This window comes from Orcinus orca, chromosome 4 (genome assembly GCF_937001465.1).
Source record: "Orcinus orca chromosome 4, mOrcOrc1.1, whole genome shotgun sequence".
NCBI lineage: Eukaryota > Metazoa > Chordata > Mammalia > Artiodactyla > Delphinidae > Orcinus > Orcinus orca.
The window spans coordinates 141,848,018-141,870,409 of NC_064562.1; the positions used below are offsets into that span (position 1 = coordinate 141,848,018).

The 22,392-nt window shown below is 36.0% G+C and overlaps 2 protein-coding genes across 13 annotated transcripts in view; one reads left to right on the forward strand and one right to left on the reverse strand.

Annotated features, from left to right (window-relative positions):
* Positions 1 to 3,059, reverse strand: part of SCLT1 (sodium channel and clathrin linker 1) — a 258,454-nt gene extending 255,395 nt beyond the window's left edge. For 3 of the 4 annotated variants that reach the window (XR_004480803.2, XM_033419426.2, XM_049709468.1), the window contains exon 1: positions 2,754 to 2,892. Coding sequence is in view for 2 of the 4 variants with exons in the window: in XM_033419426.2 (XP_033275317.1) it covers positions 2,754 to 2,787 (34 nt within the window). In the remaining 2 variants the exon portion in view is untranslated. Of the gene's footprint in view, positions 1 to 2,753; positions 2,893 to 2,927 lie in introns of those variants that run through there. The other variant, XM_049709469.1, reaches the window with a different exon arrangement.
* Positions 3,060 to 3,493: 434 nt separating this feature from the next.
* The window catches only part of C4H4orf33 (chromosome 4 C4orf33 homolog), a 144,254-nt gene continuing 125,355 nt past the window's right edge, over positions 3,494 to 22,392 (forward strand). For 4 of the 9 annotated variants that reach the window (XR_007477218.1, XR_007477219.1, XM_049709476.1 and 1 more), the window contains exons 1-6: positions 3,494 to 3,633; positions 12,327 to 12,516; positions 14,918 to 14,978; positions 17,347 to 17,398; positions 17,529 to 17,728; positions 19,590 to 19,744. Coding sequence is in view for 3 of the 9 variants with exons in the window: in XM_049709476.1 (XP_049565433.1) it covers positions 3,619 to 3,633; positions 12,327 to 12,516; positions 14,918 to 14,978; positions 17,347 to 17,398; positions 17,529 to 17,728; positions 19,590 to 19,695 (624 nt within the window). In the remaining 6 variants the exon portion in view is untranslated. The other 5 variants (XM_049709475.1, XR_007477221.1, XR_007477220.1 and 2 more) reach the window with 5 other exon arrangements.

Consider the following 22,392-nt stretch of genomic DNA (forward strand, 5'->3'; position numbering starts at 1 on the left):
TTGAGCTCTTTGTAATGAGGTGGGTATACCTAGAGTCTGTCATACAGAGTGAAGTAAGTCAGAAAGAGAAAGACAAATACCATATGCTAACACATATATATGGAATTTAAGAAAAGAAATGTCATGAAGAACCTAGGGGTAACACAGGAATAAAGACACAGACCTACTGGAGAACTGACTTGAGGATATGGGGAGGGGGAAGGGTGAGCTGTGACAAAGCGAGAGAGGCATGGACATATATACACTACAAAACGTAAGGTAGATAGCTAGGGGGAAGCAGCCGCATAGCACAGGGATATCAGCTCGGTGATTTGCCTGGAGGGGTGGGATAGGGAGGGTGGGAGGGAGGAAGATGCAAGAGAGAAGAGATATGGGAACATATGTATATGTATAACTGATTCACTTTGTTATAAAGCAGAAACTAACACACCATTGTAAAGCAATTATACCCCAACAAAGATGTTAAAAAAAAAAAAAAAAAGACAGTATGGTACTAGCACAAAAACAGAAATATAGATCAATAGACCAGGATAGAAAGCCCAGAGATAAACCCACACACACATGGTCACCTTATCTTTGACAAAGGAGGCAAGAATATACAAGTCCCTCTTTGAACAGGTCCTTAAGGACTATCATGTCTCCCTTATCAGATGGAGGTAGAAGAATGGTGTACAGCAAATATGCTAGGACAAATGAAAGGAGGCCAAAATCAACAGAAGGCAATGACGATAAGGTCAGAGGTAAGTGGGAAAAGGGCAAGCTTTCTACATTTACCTGAACTGGTGTTCAGCTGGTCAACTAATGGGGTCACCCACCAGCTATACCTGGCATGTGAGGTCCAGTTATAGGAAAAAAGGGGAGGTTCACAGACGTCTAACACTCCTTCTCATCTCTTCATGCAAACCCTACCATTCCATGCTCCAATTTCCTGAATAAGTAGTTATTTCAAGCCTCCGAGCCTTTGCTTCTTCTGCTCCCTCTGTCTGAGGATTCCCTTCTTCCATGCCCTTGTCTTCTGGTGAACTCATTTTTCAAGTAATAATTTACTATGCTTCTATCGTTCTCTCTGGTATTTGGACTTCAGTTTTATTTGAGAATTGTTGCTGGTGAATTCCTCTAAAACTCATAGTTTATGAGTGCCTCAGGAACTCTCCCCACCCCAACCAAACTACTCAACACCAATTCTTGTCCCACACCACTCAGATGGTGGCCAGCTAGTCCTCCTTATGGGATAAGGGATATTCCCACTTCAAACCTAAGAAATAATGCTAATGTTATAGTATCATTATAATGTCATTAATGATTTTAGGTAATATAAACTGTGCACTTAAAATGTGCTAGACACCATGCTAAGTGCTTTATTTGCATCATCTCATTTAATCCTCACAACAACCCCATGAGGGTTATTGTGCTATTATACCCATTTTACAAATGAAAAAATTGAGGTATAGTGAAGCTAAGTAACTTGCCCAAGGTCAAAGACCTAGAAAGAGAGCTAAAATATGAGCCCAGACAGACTGAATCCAGAGGCTGAGTTCTCAACCACTGGTCTATGATGCTTCCAAAACAGAATGTACCACTTTTTTCCTACTTTCTCCATTGCTCAAGCAAGCCAAAAACCTGAGTTGCCCTGTACCTCTTTCTTCCAAATCCCTTCATCTCCAATCTCACTGAACCTATCTTAGTTCACTTCTTACCTGGATAATGACAACAATTGCCTAACTGCACTCTGCTATAATGCATGTTCCTCATAACAGCCAACTGGGCTTTTCAAATAAATCACAATCTGATCAGGTTACTCCCAACTGAATTCCTTTCAGTGATTCCTATAACCTGTGCAATGGTCCAAACTCCTAAACACACAGCAAACAAGGTCCTTTACTATCTAGCCAAATTCTTTCTTTTCAGCTCCTGCCATTTCCCTATATACATCATATTCCATTCAAACCAACCTTCTTAAAAGTTTCTAACAAAGCATAGTCCTAATCCCTTCAATGTTGTAAATATTGTTCTACTCGACTACACAGTTCTTTATCTAGTAAATTTATATTACTGCTTCAAGTTTCAGCCCAAATGGCACCTTCCTTGACCACAGTAAATTATAACCGTGTAAGAGTTAATATTTGTTTAGCACTATGTCAGATACTATTCTAAATCCTATTCATATTTTAACGGTCATTTAATCATTTGAACAATGATTCAAATGATTCAAATGATTTCCTCATTCAAGTGAGGAAATTGAGGCAAAAGAGTTGTCAGTTGCTGCCACTTCAGTGTAGCTATGGAATTTATATACTTCTCTCCTCAAATTAAATTCTTGAGGGTAGAACAGTCTTCCTCATCTTTGTAATAGCTATGCTGGTATAGCGCCTGGCACATAATAGAAACAGGAGGAGCTCAATGAACATCTTTTGAACAAATGGCCAGAGCTGTCTCTCTAGGTTCTAACTGCAGACTTGGAAACTCTTCCTGGCCATTAGCCCTCTAATTTCTCCAGAGCATGCGAGGAGCATAACAAAAACGCATGTAGCAGAGTCCCACATAAGCTTAAGGAACCTAACAGTATTTACTAAACGGTTCTGCTGAAATGTATACATATCCTCATATACACCATCAAGCTTTTTCTGCAGCTGTCTTCTTTTAAGTTTTTACAAATTTCCATGCACCCAACAGGCATTCAGAAAATACTAGTCAACGATGACGACATTAAACATTACATATAAGAATTCTAGATAAAGGAATGTGGAGCTTACTCTGATCTCGCAGAAAGTCGATTTCTGTGGCCATTTGGATACAATTTGTTTGACGCTTTTACCACCTTTACTTTTCCTAAAAAGGCACAAAGCTCGTTGTGCGGGAAAACAAATCTAAAGCAACGCTTCGGAGGTTGTCTACCAGTCGAGCGGTGTAATCAGCACCCTACTCACGTGGCGTCAACAGCCCCGCCGCACCTCCTTCTCCCGAGTCCCAGCCGAGTCCCTCGCTCAAGCGAGACACAAGATTTCAGGTTTGCTGGGGACCCGCCAGGTGAATTCTGTCCCACGTTCACCCGAATCCCAACCAGGTGGGACCAGGGATGTACAGGCGTCCCGCGGGTCACTCGGGGTCGTGTGGGGCCACTCAGGAGAGCGCCGAGAGAGCTGGCGGGCAGCCGGGTGGCGGCGTCCTTGGCGGAGCGGCGAGCGACTGCAGGACTGCCGAGAAGCCCGGGCCAAGCAGCGGAAGTCCACTCGGCCCGCCCTGCGACTTTGAAACCGGTGCCCCAGACCGCTCCTTGGAGACGGTGACGCCGCCTGCGTCATCACGCAGACGTCTGCGTTTACGTCATCGCGCTTCCTGGAGTTCTCTCACGCTATTGGTTGTCTGTCAAGCGATGGGCGGAGCTGTGGAAACCTGGATGACAGCCGGCTGAGCCACCTGTGTGGCGGCGGATAAGCTGCTGGGCCCGTGTCCTAGGATGGCTGGGCCCAGCGGGTTTTTTTGTTTTTTTCTTTTATTCCTTCTTAAAAAAGAAAACCCCCAAAATGTAAACATAGGGCATTAACTACATATTTTAAATGCCCCCGTATCTTTGCTACCTAACACTTCCGGACTGGGAGAACTCGCTGGCCAGAGCGGATGGTTGGAAAGCACGTAGGTTTCTGCGTCTGCGGTCTGAACCCAGACTGGCGTCTTCAGAGTCTACCTCCAAAGCTGTGGAGGATTCTGGGTATGAATTTGGTAATCCCCAGGAACTAAGTACGTGGGTCTTTGGAGAAAGGACACAGCTGTTGTTTAGATAGTTAACCGCGTGGCAATAAGACATGTAGTTAGAAGTACTCCAAAGATCCTGCAAATTCAGCAGTTATTTCTTTAGAGATAACTTTGATTCCTCAAAAAAAGATGGAAAGACAAATTCACATTTTTTGCAAGAAATAATGAGGTAAAACTTTACATTTGTATACCGATTACAATCCCCATCTTTAAAAAATGATTATGTCTGGATTTAAAGCTCATCATTATTTTTAAAAGTTAACATTAGAGGAAATTTCAATCCCAGCAATCAAAACGTTAACTTGAAGCCAGCCACCAGTTTTAGTGCTTTTTAATCAAATATGTGTTTTTATGGGTTGAGGTAAAGTTTCTAAATAGACATGTAGAAGTAGTCGATTTAGCTTTCTTTTTAACAGTTTAAGAAGTTTTTGTTGTTTGTACTCATAGTGTTATATAAACAAAGTAACGTTAGCAGAATGTATTAAGAAATTTTTTAAATGCGTCCAGCTGTATCCAGTTAGGTAGTCGAAGTCCTGTTACAGGTTTTCTCCATACTCACTATTAAGAGAATGAGATAGACCTTCCCCTAAAGACTGGTTGTTACATATGGAGGCACATCTAATAACTATAAAAACTTTAATTTAGCTTTGAGTTAGTGAAGATTGAACTTGATCTGGTTTTTAGTGGCCATGAAGTTAACACAAAAACTTGTTGGAAGGAAAAATTGAAAGTGCAAACTCCAACTCTTTTTCGAAGTCAGTGTGTGGCTTTTTCTTCAGGAATGTCTGACTCCCCAACGACTTGTTTGTATCTTCCCCTACATTTGAACCTTGCATACTGTCATAGGGTGATTTAACTTGGCACCAAACAAGTAGTCATAAACTTAACTCTACATTTACACTAGAAGTTGATAAGATATTAGTATGGGTGAAAGCAAACAGTACTTTCTGGATGTAAATGATGAGGTGGTCTTCACATTGCAAAAATTAAATATCCAAAATTGGAGTTTTTATCTCTGTACTTGAATTATTTGGCCTAGATGGTCAAGGTCAATACAAACTATATAGTTTTTCAGTTTTGAGGTGTGGTGGTTTGTTTCTTGGTGGCTTTTTTTTTTTTTTTTGGTTACAAGATTTTTACTGGTTGAATTTTAATGAAGTACTTTCAAAATAATTTTCATCTGTAAGAAACAAAGTTGCTATGATTTCACTTATCTTTATCCACTCTAGTGTTCTTCCTTCTTAAAGCTTCCCTTCTGTTCTCTACCCACTTACCCCAAGGTAGGTGCTTCCTTTGTACTTACTTTGTGCTTCTTCCTGCAGTGTCTATCATATTGTTTTGTAGTTTGACTCCAGGCTCCATCATAGCACCTGGAACACAATGAGCACTTAATAAGTATCTGATGAAGGAATTAATTTAAAGAATGTGTGTGCACAGGAAGTATCTATTACCGTAATTGAGTACAAGGAATGAGAAGGAGAGAAAAGTACTTAGTATGTGTTTAACCATTATCTAGTCACTAATTCATGTTTTTTATATTGATATATTTCTGCAATAAGGAAAGCCCTAAAAATTAATAGATTTCACTAATATTAATTTATGCAGTAAATTGACATTGAGTGCCAAGTACTGTGGGGAAAGCATCATGAAGAATACAAAGGTGGAAGTTTAAGCTAGGATCAAAACTTCTTTTTAACATTGTCTGATATTATTAAATGCCATAAAAAGTGATTTTTTAAAAACTCTTAATAATTATGTTTATTTGACCAACCAAGAGAAGGATGGCCTAGAAATTCAATCTCTCTTTTTAAGCTTATCTTTTTATTATTATAATTATTGTAGTAAAAAATACATAACATGAAATCTACTCTTAATTTTTAAAGTGTCAGGCACAGTATTGTTAACTCTATGCACATTGCTGTACAGCAGATCTCTAGAACGGTTTCATCTTGCATGACTGAAACTCTGTACCTATGGAACAACAACTCCCCATTTCCCTCTCCCACCAAAAGTGATTTTTATAAAACAAAAATAATCATTCTGTTAAACACAAAAGTTGTTTTTCCCCCAAGAAAGTTTTTTAAAGTATGTAATAAGCAGAATATATTTAGGCTGAACCATGTGAAATTGTTGATTTTTTCCAAAATTTCATATGGCTTAGCTTAATATTTTAACTGAAAATATCTGAATAATGGCAACACCCCAGTGTAATATCTGCTCTTGCAGACTGGGAGAAAATTACAGTAACTTTACTTAAACCTGTAGAATATGCATGCTCTTCTCAGAGTAGCTGTGACACTCAGGTGTGGTGACTCCTTGCTGAATTAAACCCATAGATCCTATTAAAGTTTTGGTAACTCTCAGCAACTAGGACACAGAGCAATTCTATTTGGAAGCATTGTAATTCTTTAAATTATTATCTTTTTGTGAGAAGTTTAATACTTTATACATGATTTAGTTATTAGTTTATTATCCTATAAAGAAACAATAATTTCACATTGCCTTGGGTGAAAGAGACAATAAGAAAATAGGCTAAGTGGTGCTGGGGAAACTGGACAGCTACATGTAAAAGAATGAAGAACACTGCCTAACACCATACACAAAAATAAACTCCAAATGGATTAAAGACCTAAATTTAAGACCAGACACTATAAAACTCTTAGAGGGAAACATAGGAGAAACACCCTTTGACATAAACCACAGCAAGATCTTTTTTGACCCACCTCCTAGAGTAATGGAAATAAAAACAAAAATAAACAAATGGGACTTAATTAAACTTAAAAGCTTTTGCACAGCAAAGGAAACCATAAATAGGACCAAAAACCAACCCTCAGAATGGGAGAAAATATTTGCAAATGAAACAACAGACAAAGGATTAATCTCCAAAATATACAAACAGCTCATGGAGCTCAATATCAAAAAAAACAAACAATCCAATTAAGAAATGGGCAGAAGACCTAAATGGATTTTTCACCAAGGAAGACATACAGATGGCCAAGAGGCACATGAAAAGATGCTCAACATCACTAATTATTAGAGAAATGCAAAACAAAAGTACCATGAGGTCTCACCTCATGCCGGTTGGAATGGCCATTATCAAAAAATCTAGAAATAATAAATGCTGAAAAGGGTGTGGTGAAAAGGGAACCCTCCTGCACTGTTGGTGGGAATGTATATTGATAAAACCACTATGGAAAACAGTATGGAGTTTCCTTAAAAATAGAACTACCATATGACCCAGCAATCCCACTACTGGGCATATACCCTGAGAAAATCATAATTCAAAAAGAGACATGTACCACAATGTTCATTGCAGCACTATTTACAATAGACAGGACATGGAACCAACTGAAATGTCCATCGACAGCTGAATGGATAAAGATGTGGTACATACATACAATGGAATATTACTCAGCCATAAAAAGAAACAAAATTGAGTTATTGGTAGTGAGGTGGGTGGACCTAGAGTCTGTCATACAGAAAGAGAAAAACAAATACCATATGCTAACACATATATATGGAATCTTAAAAAAAAATAAATGGTACTGATGAACCTAGTTGCAGGGCAGGAATAAAGATGTAGACATAGAGAATGAACTTGAGGACACGGGATGGGAGGGGGAAGCTGGGGCGAAGTGAGAGTAGCATGGACATATACACACTACCAAATGTAAAATAGCTAGCTAGTGGAAAGCAGCCGCATAGCACAGGGAGATCAGCTCCATGCTTTGCGATGACCTAGAGGGGTGGGATAGGGAGGATGGTAGGGAGGCTCAGGAGGGAGGGCATATGGGGACATATGTATGCATATGGCTGATTCACTTTGGTGTACAACAGAAACTAACACAGTATTGTGAAGCAATTATACTGCAATAAAGATCTATTTAAAAAAGAAAATAGGCTGATAGATGCCGAAACTGCTGGGATAGTTAAGACTGAAGCAAGCAGAACCATATCTCTAGAGCACTTAACCATATTCCATGATCTGAAGGGTCAGACTATCCTGTCTGAGAGTCTAGTTTTCTATAAGAAAACCACCTCAAAAACAGGTAATTTTAATGATTTGAACAGATAAATGTTTTCTTTAGCAAACCTATATACTTTAATAATAATAATCTTTTTTTAGTACTTACTATGCCCTAGGCACTGTTCTAAATATATGTATATTAACTCATTTAATCCTCACAGAACCTTGTAAGGTAGTTGCTATTTTTAAATCCCTTTTACAGTAACTTGCTGATGATCGCAGTTGGAAAGTGCCTGAATTTCGATTTGAACCCAGGCAGTCTGGTGCCAATGTTAGAATCGTTGACCACTATGTTTATACCTCCCAATAGGATAATATAATTTGCAGCTAGGATAATATTATTTACAGCTAGTGTAATATAATTTACAATTTTTGCTTATGTAGCCAGTTAGCCTTTAGTTACATTAAGTGAATTATTGCCAGACGTGTTCTATTGTAATCTTATGATTTACAGTTGATTTTTAAATTGTGCAACAATTTTAAATATTGCTGAATTACCCTTCCTTCTTCCTCTAGAAAACCGCTCAAACTTCTGTGGAAAGATTAAAAGTCTTCAGACTTTTAAGTCTTCAGACTTTAAGGACCAGCGGTGGTCCTTCAACAGGTCTCTTTGCTTCAGTCCGCCAAGTCCCTCCCCTAGAGCGTGCGGGCAGCGGGGCGGAGCCGCAGGTCCTTTGACCTCGGCCGCAGGGAACGAGCGAGTGGTGGCCCGAGAAGAGACTCCCGGTCTGTGTTCCCTCCTTGTCAATGCTTTCTCCACTCTGTCGTTCCTCCCACCTTCTCCTAGTCTTGTTGGCTTTTTCTCTTGCAACTTATTTTTCAGCTGCTTCTGGCGGCAGTTTCCTCCCACTTTCGGGCTAACTTCCTCCTTTCTCCGTTTCTCTCTTAAATGGACGCGGGAGACGGGGAGTGGGGGCGGGGAAGATGCAAACTGAAAAAAAAATCATTTTGTAGAAAACTGAAAACAAACGTTCGTGAATAGAATATTTGGAAATTTTCCTCACAAAACGTCCAGTTGAGAGAACGTATTTTCCATAACTTCCTTCTTTTAACCTTTGTGGATTTTTTTTTTTTTTTTTTGCTCTCTAGGCTCTTAATGCTCCGGGGTTCCGTCTCCTTTTTCTTCCTTCACTTCCTTTTAAAGGTCTTCCCATAGTACAAGTAAAACATGAAAATAATTATTTTCGACTTTTTTTGATGAAAGAATAATTTGAAGAATAGAAGTTAAAATGTGGAAAAGTACAGATTAATAATAAACATTCTTTTTAAGAAAGTTTACACAGCCAACATAAAAATTGTATAATAGAATGGTGTTCACCTTGAATGAATATATTCTTTTAATAATATTCCTAATATTCATTCTGACTTTTTAGAAATGTTCAGCGTATGTAACATAAGGGAGAAAAGAGGTCGTCACTATAATGTTTGAGAGATCCAGCTTAAAATTAGACTTTAAAACATTTTTAATAATTTATTTTTGAATAAATGCATGTCTATCATAGTATAAGCTTCAAATAGATTTTAAAAAAACGGATACAGTTGAAAGTAAATCTTGCGCTACCTCAGCTTTCTCAGGCAGATAATCCCCTCCAAAGAGGCAACCACTGCCACACTGGTTTCTTGTATATGCTTCCTGAGATAGTATATGCATTCGCAAGCATATATGCAAATATTCTTCCTTTTTATTAAGTAAATGTGTACTTTTTGCACCTTGCTTTTTTCACCTATTATATTTTAGTTGTATATATAGAGCTGCCTCGTTTTAACTGCTGTGTGGTATTTCCTTGTAAGATATAGCATAATTTATTTACTAGTTCTCTACTGATAGGTATTTAAGTTGCTTACAATATTTTGTTCTAAACAATATTACAGAAGATATCTTTATAACTTATGTCTTTTTGAATATATACAGGTGTAATAACTCATAGAACTAGAATTGTTGAGTCAGAGGTCATTTGCATTTTTTATTTTGATAGATATTGAGGGATTGCTCTTGACAGAGTCTGTGCAAATTATGCCCCGACAGCAATATATTGATTGTTTCTCAGCGTCCTCATTATCACAGCATTTTATCAAACTTTCTGATTCTTGACAATCTAAGGGAAAAATAGTAATTTATTGTTTAATTTGCATTTCTATCATTATTAATGAAACTGAACATTTTGCATTTTCTTTCTGTGAGCTGACTATTCATATCTTTACCCATTTTTTTGTTGTGGTGATCTTTTCATTATTGATTTCTAGGAGCCCTTTAAACAGTAAAGAATTGAGTTATTTGTCTGACCTATGAATTGCAGGTATTTTTTCCCAAACTGTCTTTGATTTTGTAATGGGTTTTTTTGGTGGACGAAGGCAGATTTTTGCTTTTCTTAAAAAATGTTTATATAGCCAAATATATCAGTGTTTGCTTTTTAATGTCTTCTGGGTTTGGGATTATATCTTAAAACGCTTTTCTGCTCTAAGATCATCTTTTAAAAACAACCTCCCTATTTTTACTTTCTTGATTTTATTTGGTTTGATTTTTATGTTTGTATCTTTGATTCATTTAAAGCTTAGTTCGGTGTAGGGATCCAACTTTATTAAATTGGAGTGCAAAATGAACCAACTGCTAATGGATCTGGTCGGTTAGGACATGAGTCCTGGTTGATTAGCTACGTGAGAATCATCCCCAGCTCCCCACAGACTTTCTTACACTTTATTTCTCCAGCACCTGCTATGGTGCCGGAAATAGAGTGAGTAGCTAATAAACCTTTGATAAACTAATTTGAAAGGAAATTTCTAGATATGATGTCTTATCTTAGTTATTTGCCATTGTTCTAGTATATAGTGTTGAAAGAGATAGTGATACCACTAACAGTTGATTTCTCCTGCATAAAATCTTAGAATCATGAAATTTTAGATCCAGAGACTAGAACAGTTATTCACTCCACAAATAAATAATAAGTTCCTGTTACTTACAGGCATTCTAGCTAGGGATGCGGAGAAAATAAAACAAATACAATATGTCATGTAATGTAAGTGCTGTGAATCAAAACAGCAGTGTATGGGCAATAGAGAGTGGCAGGGAATGGAATGCTGCATGGATGCCCACTAGCCCAGGTTGTAAAAGACATTAATAAACGAATTGTCTCTACTTCATATGAGCACGTGTGCAAACAATGAAAATTGAAAGGTGGTGAGGGTAAAGCCTCCACAATCCTAAGTGTCCCAAGGGAGCTGAAAATCAATTGTCTCTGTCTGGGTCCATGTTATCTTTAGATTGTAAACTAGTGAGCAGGCCTATAATTTTTAGGTTGATTTTGTTATATTATGCATGCTTAGATTGACGTGAGTGTTCTTTAAGCAAATTAATAAATTTGTTGTTCTGATAAGAAACTAAGGTCATTTTATGCAAAAAGCCAAAATTACATTCTACCCTTGGGCATGTCAGCCATGGCACTCTTCCCTACTAGTGGAAGTCTAGCTGATATTTCTTGCAGTAATTTCCAGGCAATATTCAAAGAAATCTTAGGAGAAAAGGCAGAAAGAACCAGTAGAAAGACTTAGGTTTTCAGTACCAAAGTCTGGGAAAGCATGGCTGACATTGGTTTAGTTTCTTGATTTATTTCTTGATTTATTAGCTATTTGACCTTGGACAAGTCTGTTTCTTTGTTTGTAATGAGGATAATAATAGTTCCTCTACAAGTTTTTGTGAAATTAAATGAGATAATGTTTATAAAGTGTTTGATCCATAGTGTTCAACAAAACATAATTTTATTAATATAATACTGTGTCCTTCCATTTAATCCTTAGAGTAACAATTTAAAATGCAAATACTGCTTGCATCAGATGTACTTAGTCTATTTCATAGTTTAAATGATAGCAGATTTTGTTCCCATATTTCAGTTGGAGAAAAGGGATTAACCGAGCAAATGGTCATTTAACACTTGAAATATCAAAAATTGAAAAGGCTAAGAAAAACCATACCCTGAGACTAGGGAAGACAATATTAAACTCTGCCTGCCTTCAAATGGTTGAAGACCCCTCCACTCCCACCCCAAAAAGAAAAGTTTTAGCCAAAAGAACAGGTGCTAACAGCAATGCTTGCACTCATTTATAGAGATTTTGAAAAGTCAAATTGAATTTTACTATAAAGATCTTGATTCCCAGGGGATCCAGTAATTCATCTGCACATTTTACAATAAGACAAAGGATGGCATATAAACTCATAGTGCTTAGAGTTGTTAAATACATGAACAGTTTGCAGTGGATTTAATTACAGTTCTTAAAAACTATTTTGATACACTCTTTAGTAGGTAACTCGAGGTGGATCTAGACTTAAAGTCTTAAAGCTTTTAGGATCCAACTACCTATTTTATAATAGAACTCCATGTCCATGATTTACCATAACACAAATGGCCTTTTGACTCTGAGAACCTTGTTCTTGTCACTCTGCTGCCTTCCTACCTTTGAAATTTGGCTTTGAAATTTTCATTTCATTTCTTTCTAAAGGAAACATTTGTAAATTGTTAAAGAGGTTTTTTTTTTTAATATTTTTTCCCATTAGAGTCTTCAAATGGATTTTAAAATTGAACACACTTGGGATGGTTTTCCAGTGAAGCATGAGCCAGCGTTTGTCAGGCTGAATCCAGGTGATAGAGGAGTGATGATGGAAGTCAGTGCTCCATTTTTCAATGATCCTCCAGCCCCACTAGGAGAACCAGGAAAGCCTTTCAATGAACTGTGGGATTATGAAGGTAAGTGGAAGTCCTGTATTTTATTGCAGACATAAATCTTTTTATAATAACCTTTCATAGAACTATTATTTTATCTTGCTGTAAGGAAGTGAGTGCTTCTGAGCAACTGACACGTGCAGTTTCTGATATTTCCTACCAATCTCACACTCCTGACTTTTTCACGTTACCTATGTGACTTCGACTATATAACTAGAACAGTGAAAAATGGCAATTACAAATCCAGATTTTTTCATTGCTGTTATATTTCCTTCCTTTACTGTTACCTATTCTGAGTTCAGCATTTGTTTTGTTTTTAAGTATCTTCAAATTGCCACTTTAACCTTATAAACCTTCTTTATGGAAGCTTTGGGGTGTTTCACTTATTATGAAAACACCATTAACTTAAACATGAAATGTAGTTTTTATTTTATACTGGCAAGTAATCTCACACATTAAGTGAGGGCTAAAAGACTGGCCATGAAATTCCAGTTTCAGGTTTGCTGTATGATCACCTTCTAATGAATCCTAATTAAGCCACCAAACTTATCTTTCTTAAATAATCTTTATGATGCCATTTCCTAGATTACAAATCATTCCTGTCCCTAAGATAAGGTTCAAACCCTTCCCATAAGCTTCCAGGGTACTCCTGAATCAAGCTATCCAATTAAACCAAAAGTTCTTGACTTCCAAAAGGCTGATAGTCTCATTCGTGCATATTCTCACTCATGTACCTTTTCTCATTCGAGTCCCCCTGCCTCTAATGCACATCGTTCAAGGTCTAATTCAGGTTTCATTTCTTCAAAGAAACCTTTGATGACTCTTCTAGTCCATACTAACATCTACTTTCTCTGTACAATCTATATAGTACGCATTTTGTCAGTGTTAATCTATCATATGTTAAACATGTTGTCTTTTATTGTTACAGAACTTGTATATACCAGCTTCCTGTTGGTATTACTAATGTGAGTAATCTACTGGAGGTACTATAGACACCAAACTCAACAAGTCCGAAACTCAGCTCATCCACTTCTCTCGTAAACTTGCTTCTTTCCCTAATTGCCCAATCTCAATCAATAGCACTATAATACATCCAATCACCAAATGTAGAAATGTGAGATCTTTCCAAGATACCCTTCTCTCTCACTCTCCATATTTGGATTTATTTGTTAAGTCCTGTCAGTTTCACCTCCTAAATGTTTCTCTCATTTATTATCTCTTCTTCATCCTACCATCCTTGCCATAGGTAAAAGACTTCGAAAGGAACAGTAAGACTCTGAGTTGTGGATGGGGCTATATCTATATCTTAGATATTTTATTATTATAAAAATAACACATGGAAAACTAGAAACAACCTAAATGTCTATCAATAAAGAATTATGTGAATAATTCTTTAATTACTATGCAGTAATTAAAAAGAATTAGGTATCTATATGCTGTACAGTTCGTGTGTGTGTGTGTGTGTGTGTGTGTGTGAGAAAAGCAAGTTGTAATCAGAAAATTATTCCATGTATATTTTTTTAATCTATGCAGGTAAAATAGATTATGGAAGGACAGAAGAAGTCTGATAGGTTTTAGAGCAAAGTGGGAAGAAAAGGACTTTGACTTTTTACTTAGATATATGTTTATGTTCTTTTAATAATTTAAAAGAAACGTGTCACTTTTATAATTATACAGTTTTTTAAATAAACATGCTCAGAAAATTTCAGGAAATTATAAAGAAAAATCACTCAACCTGTATTCCACCTGTCAGAGATAACCAACCATAACATTCTTGTGCATGTTTTGCAGGCATCTAGGCACAGGCATATGTGCACATTTTTGTTTCATGTGCATTTGGTTATTGCTCTGCAGCCTACTTACCAAATATCATGGATATCTTCCTATATCAAAAAATATTTAACTGTATATTTTATTTTAATGACTGCATTATATTCTATTATATGGAATACACAGATTCCATAATTTATTTAACAGGTCTCCTGTATAATAGGATATTTATTTATATAACAGGAGTTAACAATTTAGACCATTTCTTTTTGAGTAATACTGTACTTTGATGAATAGCATCTAACTTCTTTTTCAGCTGTGTGATTATTTCCTTAGGATAAATTCCTAGAAGAAGATAACTAGCTCAGAGTCTGTGTGATATGTTCATTTCTTTACAACCTCACCAGCACTAGGCTTCATTAATATTTTTATTTTATGGCAATCTGATATGGGGGAAAAATGATGATTTATTTTCTATGTATTTTTTTCTTCCAGGCAATGTCTATTTATTTTATTTTCCCCTTTTCCTAGTGGTGATATAGCTTTAATTAAAAATAATACATTAATTCACTTTATATTCTAAAGGTATAAACAAATTATTTATTGTTGAAGCAAAATTAAGTTTCTCAATATGTCATATCTCTGTTTTCAAAAGTTGTGGAAGCATTTTTCTTGAATGACATAACTGAACAGTATTTAGAAGTTGAACTTTGTCCGTAAGTATAAAATATTTCTTCTAACTCACTACTACATATTTTGAACACATTATTTTCTAATTATAAATCATAGATATAGTAAAAGCTTACTAATTCTAGTTAACTAGTCAGAATGCTAATTTGAATTTATCTGAATTATATATAATTCCTTATTTTCAAGTAAATGTATAATGTAGAATATATAAGGTTTTAAAAATATTATGTTGATACTATTTTCAATTCACTAATGTAGTTGGTTTTCTAATAAATTTGAAGGTGTTTTTGCAAAATGAAAAATTAGTATAAAACTCTTTCATTATTTACTCTGTAAATTTGCATTGTTATATATTAGCTATTTAGAAATAAAGAGAGGCATATTCATTATTTACTCTAAATTTGCATTATTATATATTAACTATTTAGAAATAAAGGGAGGCATATAGATATAACGAAGTGAACTACTTTATGAAAATGTTTCTTTTAGGGGATTCTTTTAATAACTAGATTAAACTTTAATTTTATATATTACATAATTATGTATTCATGTATTCCTTCCTTTATTTATCATTCATTTACTGAGTGTATACTATGTCACTTTATGTTCAGTGCCAAGGATAAAAACTAAATCACACATGGCTTTTCCTAGACTTATGAAAAATATTAACCTTGGACTCTTTTTGTACAAATTTAACTGGTCCTTGGGAACTCTCTACCTGGTTGGCAGTTTTTTTCCTGTAGAAGTCAAAAAGTAAATCTATACCTACCTGTTATCTAAATTATAAGAAATTTTAAGTTAATATTTAGTAATGAAATATTTCTTTATATTTCCATTACTCATTTAAAATGACATTTAAATACTTCTCAGCATCTGTTATCTAGTAGCCTTTGTCCTTTTGTAGACTGAGCAGAGTCCCAAACAATTGATTTCAGTGAGATTTTAGATATCATTTTCTTCTCCCTTATTTTGATTTCTTGCTAATGCTAGTGTGGAAAATATAGCTGTTCACAATTATATTTTTCAGAGGAGTAATTATATATCTTTGTTACCCTTCAACTAATATGCCAAAATCTTTTATTGAAAAATATGATTAATTCTCATAAACTGTAATGTGAGGTAAGAAAATTTCACCATACACGTGAGGAAGCTAAGGCAAATAGGTTTACAACTTGTCTAGAAGATAGTCAAGAACTTGAATCTGCTAGAATTCTAAAGTTACATCCTTAGTTTAAATTTTTAGATGATAATATCAGTTTATTTTTATGAAGTGATGACTTAGCATAAGATACATCAGATAATTAGATTATCTTTTGTTAGGAAATTATTCAATAACCATAATGTATAAAATTAATAAATTGTAAAAGTTTGTTTTTAGATACATCAGGACAGTTAATAATCAAGAATCATGGTTTTGCTTCAGGCAATCAACTCCTGTGACAGTTAACCTCTAGGAAAGCAACTTGAATATGTTTGTTTGAATTTTTAAGAACTTTTATTGTTCTTAGGATATTCTTAAGGTTGCATAATAACAGTAAAAGGAAGCAGAGAACTTTTAAGTGGAAAAGAATACTTGTTCTCTGTTAGACTAGTTTCTTGAAGGAAATCCTTCCTGAAAAGCTCCCAACAGACCATCTGTGTCAAAATGTTTAGATATAGTCTTTTCCAGAGACCGTAAATTTGCTTCATGTAACTATTTGAAATCCTTTGATTCTTACTGACATGGATAATCCCAACTATGCTCTCTTATTAGAATTTTCTTTTGGGAGTATGTTGTGCTTCTCCTTGAAGATGTGACATCAGTGTCAGAACTAATGGTTGAAAGCAGGAAAACACAGCAGGCAGATAGGTCGAGGACAGTTGTATGAGAAAATAGTTACAAATTAAAGTCTTCAACCTGTTAAGTAGTTTTAGACAATCTATATTTTTATCTTCCATCTTCCTAATGAGCTTCAAGACAGTTTTCTTATAGAAATAACCTTTAATATGTTTGTTGGATTTTGACCTGGAAATTGGTGCCAGCTTCCCTTAGGATACTTTCATTTTTGGAACGAGTTTTATTATGAACTCCAGATACCCCGCCCCTTTTGCATACTTTGGACCATCTAACCAATTGAAGTATTTCATATAGTTTCCTATTTAAAGAATATAAAAAGGAGTCTGAACATGTGTAGCTTTATGCATTTGATGGCAATTGCCTGGAAAGTGTTAAACTCAAAGAAGCCATTTTTAAGTAACTGAACACGCTGGCTGTCCCTGTAATTATCCAATATTCATATTGCATCTTTTAATTATTTGGAAATTTAGTTACAAGCATACACATGGCAGATATGAAGGATAGTGAAGAAAATAATGTTTATTTCAAACACTCATGAAGAATTTTAATTTTGACAGCCATGGACAGCATTTGGTGCTTTTACTCTCTGGAAAAAGAAATGTGTGGAAAGTAAATAAAAATATGAGACAAAATCCTTAAGTGTATAAGATAGATAGATTTTTTAATGTTAATATATACATATTTAAATATTACTATAAATATGAATTTACCTTTTGTGTTTCACATGTTGTTTCTGTAGCAAGAACTTGATCTATCATTCAAAGTGTCCAGAGGAGAGACAAAATGGGAAGGTAGAGCTTATCTTCCTTGGAGTTATTTTCCACCAAATGTGACAAAATTCAATTCATTTGCAATTCATGGATCAAAAGGTAGAAGAAGCTATGAAGCTCTTTACCCTGTACTTCCACATGAGCTGCAGCAAGGACAAAAACCTGATTTGTAAGTAGGAAATAAATGAAAATATGTCCCAACTATAACAGTTTTTAAAAATTAATTCTTGGTAGAGTAGTAGTAACATTTTTTGGTCAAAGAAGACACGTGTAAAAGCACCAAGTAGAGTTCTATGTGTCCTGATGGTCTTCAGTGAGTATCTGGCAGACTGACTTTGGACAAACATAGTCTCTCTCACTGCTGTCAGTAGAGCACTTAGATTTCCATGGCAGTGTGAGAAAAGTCTTGCTTAGTGAGTATTACTACAACTGGCATAGAAGTGTGGTTGTAAGTTTATTTATGATCCCTTTCAGAGCGAAATGGCCAGAGGCATCTGTTTTTCCTGGTGTGAGCAAAGGGTTTTGCAAAGAGCAAATCCTTTCCCCTTGCTGCTTGAGAATCTGACGTTAAGTCAACTCTCTAGTTCTCTTCTCCTGGTAACCTCATAAGGATAAAAATGTCAGCTCTATTTCTAGGCAGCATAGATGGAGACAGCACAGCTTTGGGATTTCCCTTTAACAGTAATGTTCTCTGTGGGGACCCTGGAAGCTATACCTAGGGAGTTATTGCAAGAAATACTGTCTCCTGTTGGACAGCGGGCATACAAGCCAGGAGATCTCCTATGCTTTCCCATTTTGAGTCTGATCTCTTTGCACCTGAAGCTGTCACTTAAGGAGAATGTAGCCCTGGCCAGCCTTCATGGACTGCTGCAAACACTACCAGTTCAGGGAGGAAAGCCAGCCTCTCTCCTGGGGCAAGCTGAGATTCCCGCACTATAGCTATAGCGCATACTCAACATAGTCTGTGAGTCTGCGTGTTTAGAAAAGCCTAACAGAGACATCGTAGTGGGCTTTGTACTCTGGTACACAGATTTCGCTGCCTTTTCACCCTTGGAAAGTGCTGCACTCTTCTCCTTCTCCCTTGCCCTTCCTGTCGTGCTCTTACTCCGCTGTACTTGACTTTTTATCTCTTCTAGCTTATTCCTTTATTCTGCCAGATGCATTTTCCCCTTTTCCCCTTGCTTTTCTAGGAAAAGCCTCTTTCTCCCTTTCCTTCTCTTATCCTTCACTGTCGTTTTCTTAACTGCTTAATCTGGGTTGACTAAAACTGGCCCCGCCTGGTCAGATGGACAGAGTAGGACAGGAATCTAGATGTAACTCACCCAGGGCTCACATATCAAGATGGCATGTTTCTCTGGCTCTTCACAAGCTAATGTAGTCCTGTATTCAGGCTTCCTATGTATAGGTTATCGGAGGCTTACTCTAGGTAAAAGTATGATTATGCCATTGGCTAGGGCAGAATGATTTCCTACAGAGCAGAGTTCCATTGCAGCATGTTAGCTAACCTTTCTCTCATTAAACCACAATAGAAAGCTTCCTAATGGTTAAATGGTTTTCCTAGAAAGAAAAGAACTAGAATTAACCCTCTTTTACGTAAACCTGCCTTGCTTTGGCAAAGGAGTCTGTTCTTTAATCTGTTGAGCTGAAACCTTTAAAAAAACAGTTATTTACATAACTGATATAAATCATCAAAGTTTGAATATGAAAACATCTGTAAGAGTATAATATGATTTGTTTAAGGCTAGAAGGAATGAGTCAGGTTTTCAGGGTTGGTTTTTATTTCTCCCTCCAACTGTGAGGGAGCTATCTGCAGAACTGAAAGGAGAGTGCTTTGAGATATGGGTGAATATTTTCAGAGTTGAATGATTGCTAGAGTGAGAAAATTGTACATGTAGAATACATCTTACCTTTGATATTCTTAAAATAGAATGTCCTATAACAGATATAACAAAATAAATAGCCCTTCAGGACAGCTTTTTCACAAATGCATAATTCATTTCAATTCCAACCATCTTTTTCTTTGCGTTTAGCCATCATCTGGAATACTTCAAGCCTTTCAGTTTTAACACACTGCTTGGAGAAGAGTGGAAACAACCAGAGTCAGACCTGTGGCTAATAGAGAAACCTGATGTGTAGGAGTATAGTAGATGACCACATCAATCATTTCTTCTCTATACCTTTTAAGGTAAACTAATAATAAGTATAATCTCTTTCAAGACACCATGAACACATTTCAACAATAAATATTTCATAGAGGTCAGTGAAAGTATGTAGTATCTCTGTGGCAAATTGTGTATGAATTAACAAGAAAGTAGAAAGTTCATGTATGATTTTATCTATAAAGTGAAAATGTTTCTTGGAGTCACTTAGTCCAGGAGCCATCATGCCAAGGGGCTCTACCATCTGCCTTGCAGCACCATCAACCCACATATCCCGGACTCTGTCAACCAAAATCAGTATTTCTCTTCCCACTCCCCTAAACCTCAGCCAGCTTATGACTGAACATCTTATTTGTACATTTTTGAACTCCATAGTAGTGTATAATAATTCTTTACTCAGACTCCTCTGTCCATTTTTGAAATGAATAGAAAACAATGACATATTTCAGTTGAACAGGAGGTACACATCTGTTAAGGCATTATTAAAATACATGTGCTATTTAATTAGCTGTATTTCCTGTCTTATGACTACTTTTCTTCTGTAGAAGAAAGTGGAATGAAGTAATCTTGAATTCGGCCAACAGATTCTGCTTTCATTTGCAAATAAATGACATTTTCTTAATGCTGTTAAACAAGATGTCAAAATGTCTTCATTTTATTTTACAAACATCAAACACTCCTGGTCCATAATTTTCAATTTTTGTGTTATAATTCATAGCTTGAAGCCATCTAGTAGATTATCTATGAACTTCTCCACCAAACCTGGTCCTTTACCACCATTCTTAACTCAGAGATTAGCAGTCTTACAGAAGAAGAACCTTTATTACTTGTACAGATACCTAGTTGCCTACCCAGCAATATAGTTTTTCCTCTTCTTCTTTGCTAACTCTTATATAGCTTGAATTTTTAGGGGATTTTCTCAAAAACTACATTTACTCATATTCCTTTGCAGGTAGAAATGGCACTGTAAAACAGTTTAGGTCAACGAGATTTACGTATACAGTGTTAGATGGGCCTTCAAGCAAAGATGCCTCACAGATGAAGGACTCTGCTGCCATGTACCTTTTGTCCTTTGCCTTCCCTCTCCCTTTTTCCTGAATTATAGAATTGATACCCGAGGTAACATGCTTGCTCCATTGTGTTAATGAGGAGACAACCCAAGAATAGCTCAGTAGCAAGATAAAGGAGCCTGGGTTCCAAACAGCACAATAGAGTAACATGTCATATCTGGACTGCTACCTACAGATTTCTTTATAAAGAGAAAATATAAACTGCCTAATTTGTTTCCACAAATCAATCTATAGATTCAATGCAATCCCATTTAAAAAAATCCAGAAGGCTTTTTTTTGGTAGAAATTGACATGTTGATTCAAATTTTATATGGAAATGCAAAGGACCTGAAATAGCCAAAACAATTTTGAAAAAGTACAAAGTTGGAGGACTTGTACTACCTGACTTTAAGACTTATTGAGCTTCAATAATGAAGAAAATATAACCTTGCATAGATTTAGACAAATATATCAATGGAACAGAATAGAGAAACCAGAAAAAGAACTACATATAGTCAATTGATTTTTGACAAAGGGAAAGGGTAGTCTTTTCAACAAATTGTGCTGGAATAACTGGAAAAACATGAAAAGAAATTAACTTACCTAACAACCTACAGGAAAATTAACCTAAATGTGACTGGTGAAATGAAAAAAGTTCTAGAAAAACTCTTCACATTCAAGGGTAGACAAAGATTTTTTTCAAACAGGACATAAAAATCACTAAAAAAGAAAAAAAATGAGAAATTGAACTTCATCAAAATTTAAAATTTCTGTTTGTCAAAAGCTTCCATTTAAGAAAGCAAAGAGGCAGTCCAGCAATTCCACCCCTGGGTATCTATATCTGAAAAAAAATGGAAACACTAATTCAAAAATGTACATGGACCCCAATGTTCATAGCAGCATTATTTACAGTTGCCAAGATATGGAAGCAGGCCTAAGTGTCCATCAACAGATGAATGGATAAAGATGTGGTACATATATACAGTTGAATACTACTCAGCCTTAAAAAAGAAGGAAATTTTGCCATTTGCAATGACATTAATGGACTTGGAGGGCATTATGCTTAGTGAAAAAAGTCAGAGAAAGACAAATACTGTAAGATATCACTTATATGTGGAATCTAACAAATACAACAAACTAGTGAATACACTGTAAGTCCCCTATATACGAACGAGTTCTGTTCCGAGAGTGTGTTCATAAGTCCAATTTGTTCATAAATCCAACGAAGTTAGCTTAGGTACCCGACTAACACAATTGGCTATATAGTACTGTACTGTAATTGGTTTATAATACTTTTCACACAAATAATACATAACAAACAAAAAGAAAACATTTTTAATCTTACAGTACAGTACCTTGAAAAGTACAGTAGTACAGTACAACAGGTGGCATACAGGGGCTGGCATCGAGTGAACAGGCAAGAAGAGTTACTGACTGGAGGAGGGAGAGGAGGTGGGAGATGGTAGAGCTGAAGGATCGACAGCAATAGGAGAGGAGGGCAAGCTTCAATTTCACTCACGCCTGACGTGGATGGCACAGGTTCTGGTTCCTTGCTGGATTCAATTCTATTTACCTGCTTGAAAAAATGATCCAGTGATGTCTGGGTAGTAGCTCTTTTTTTCTCG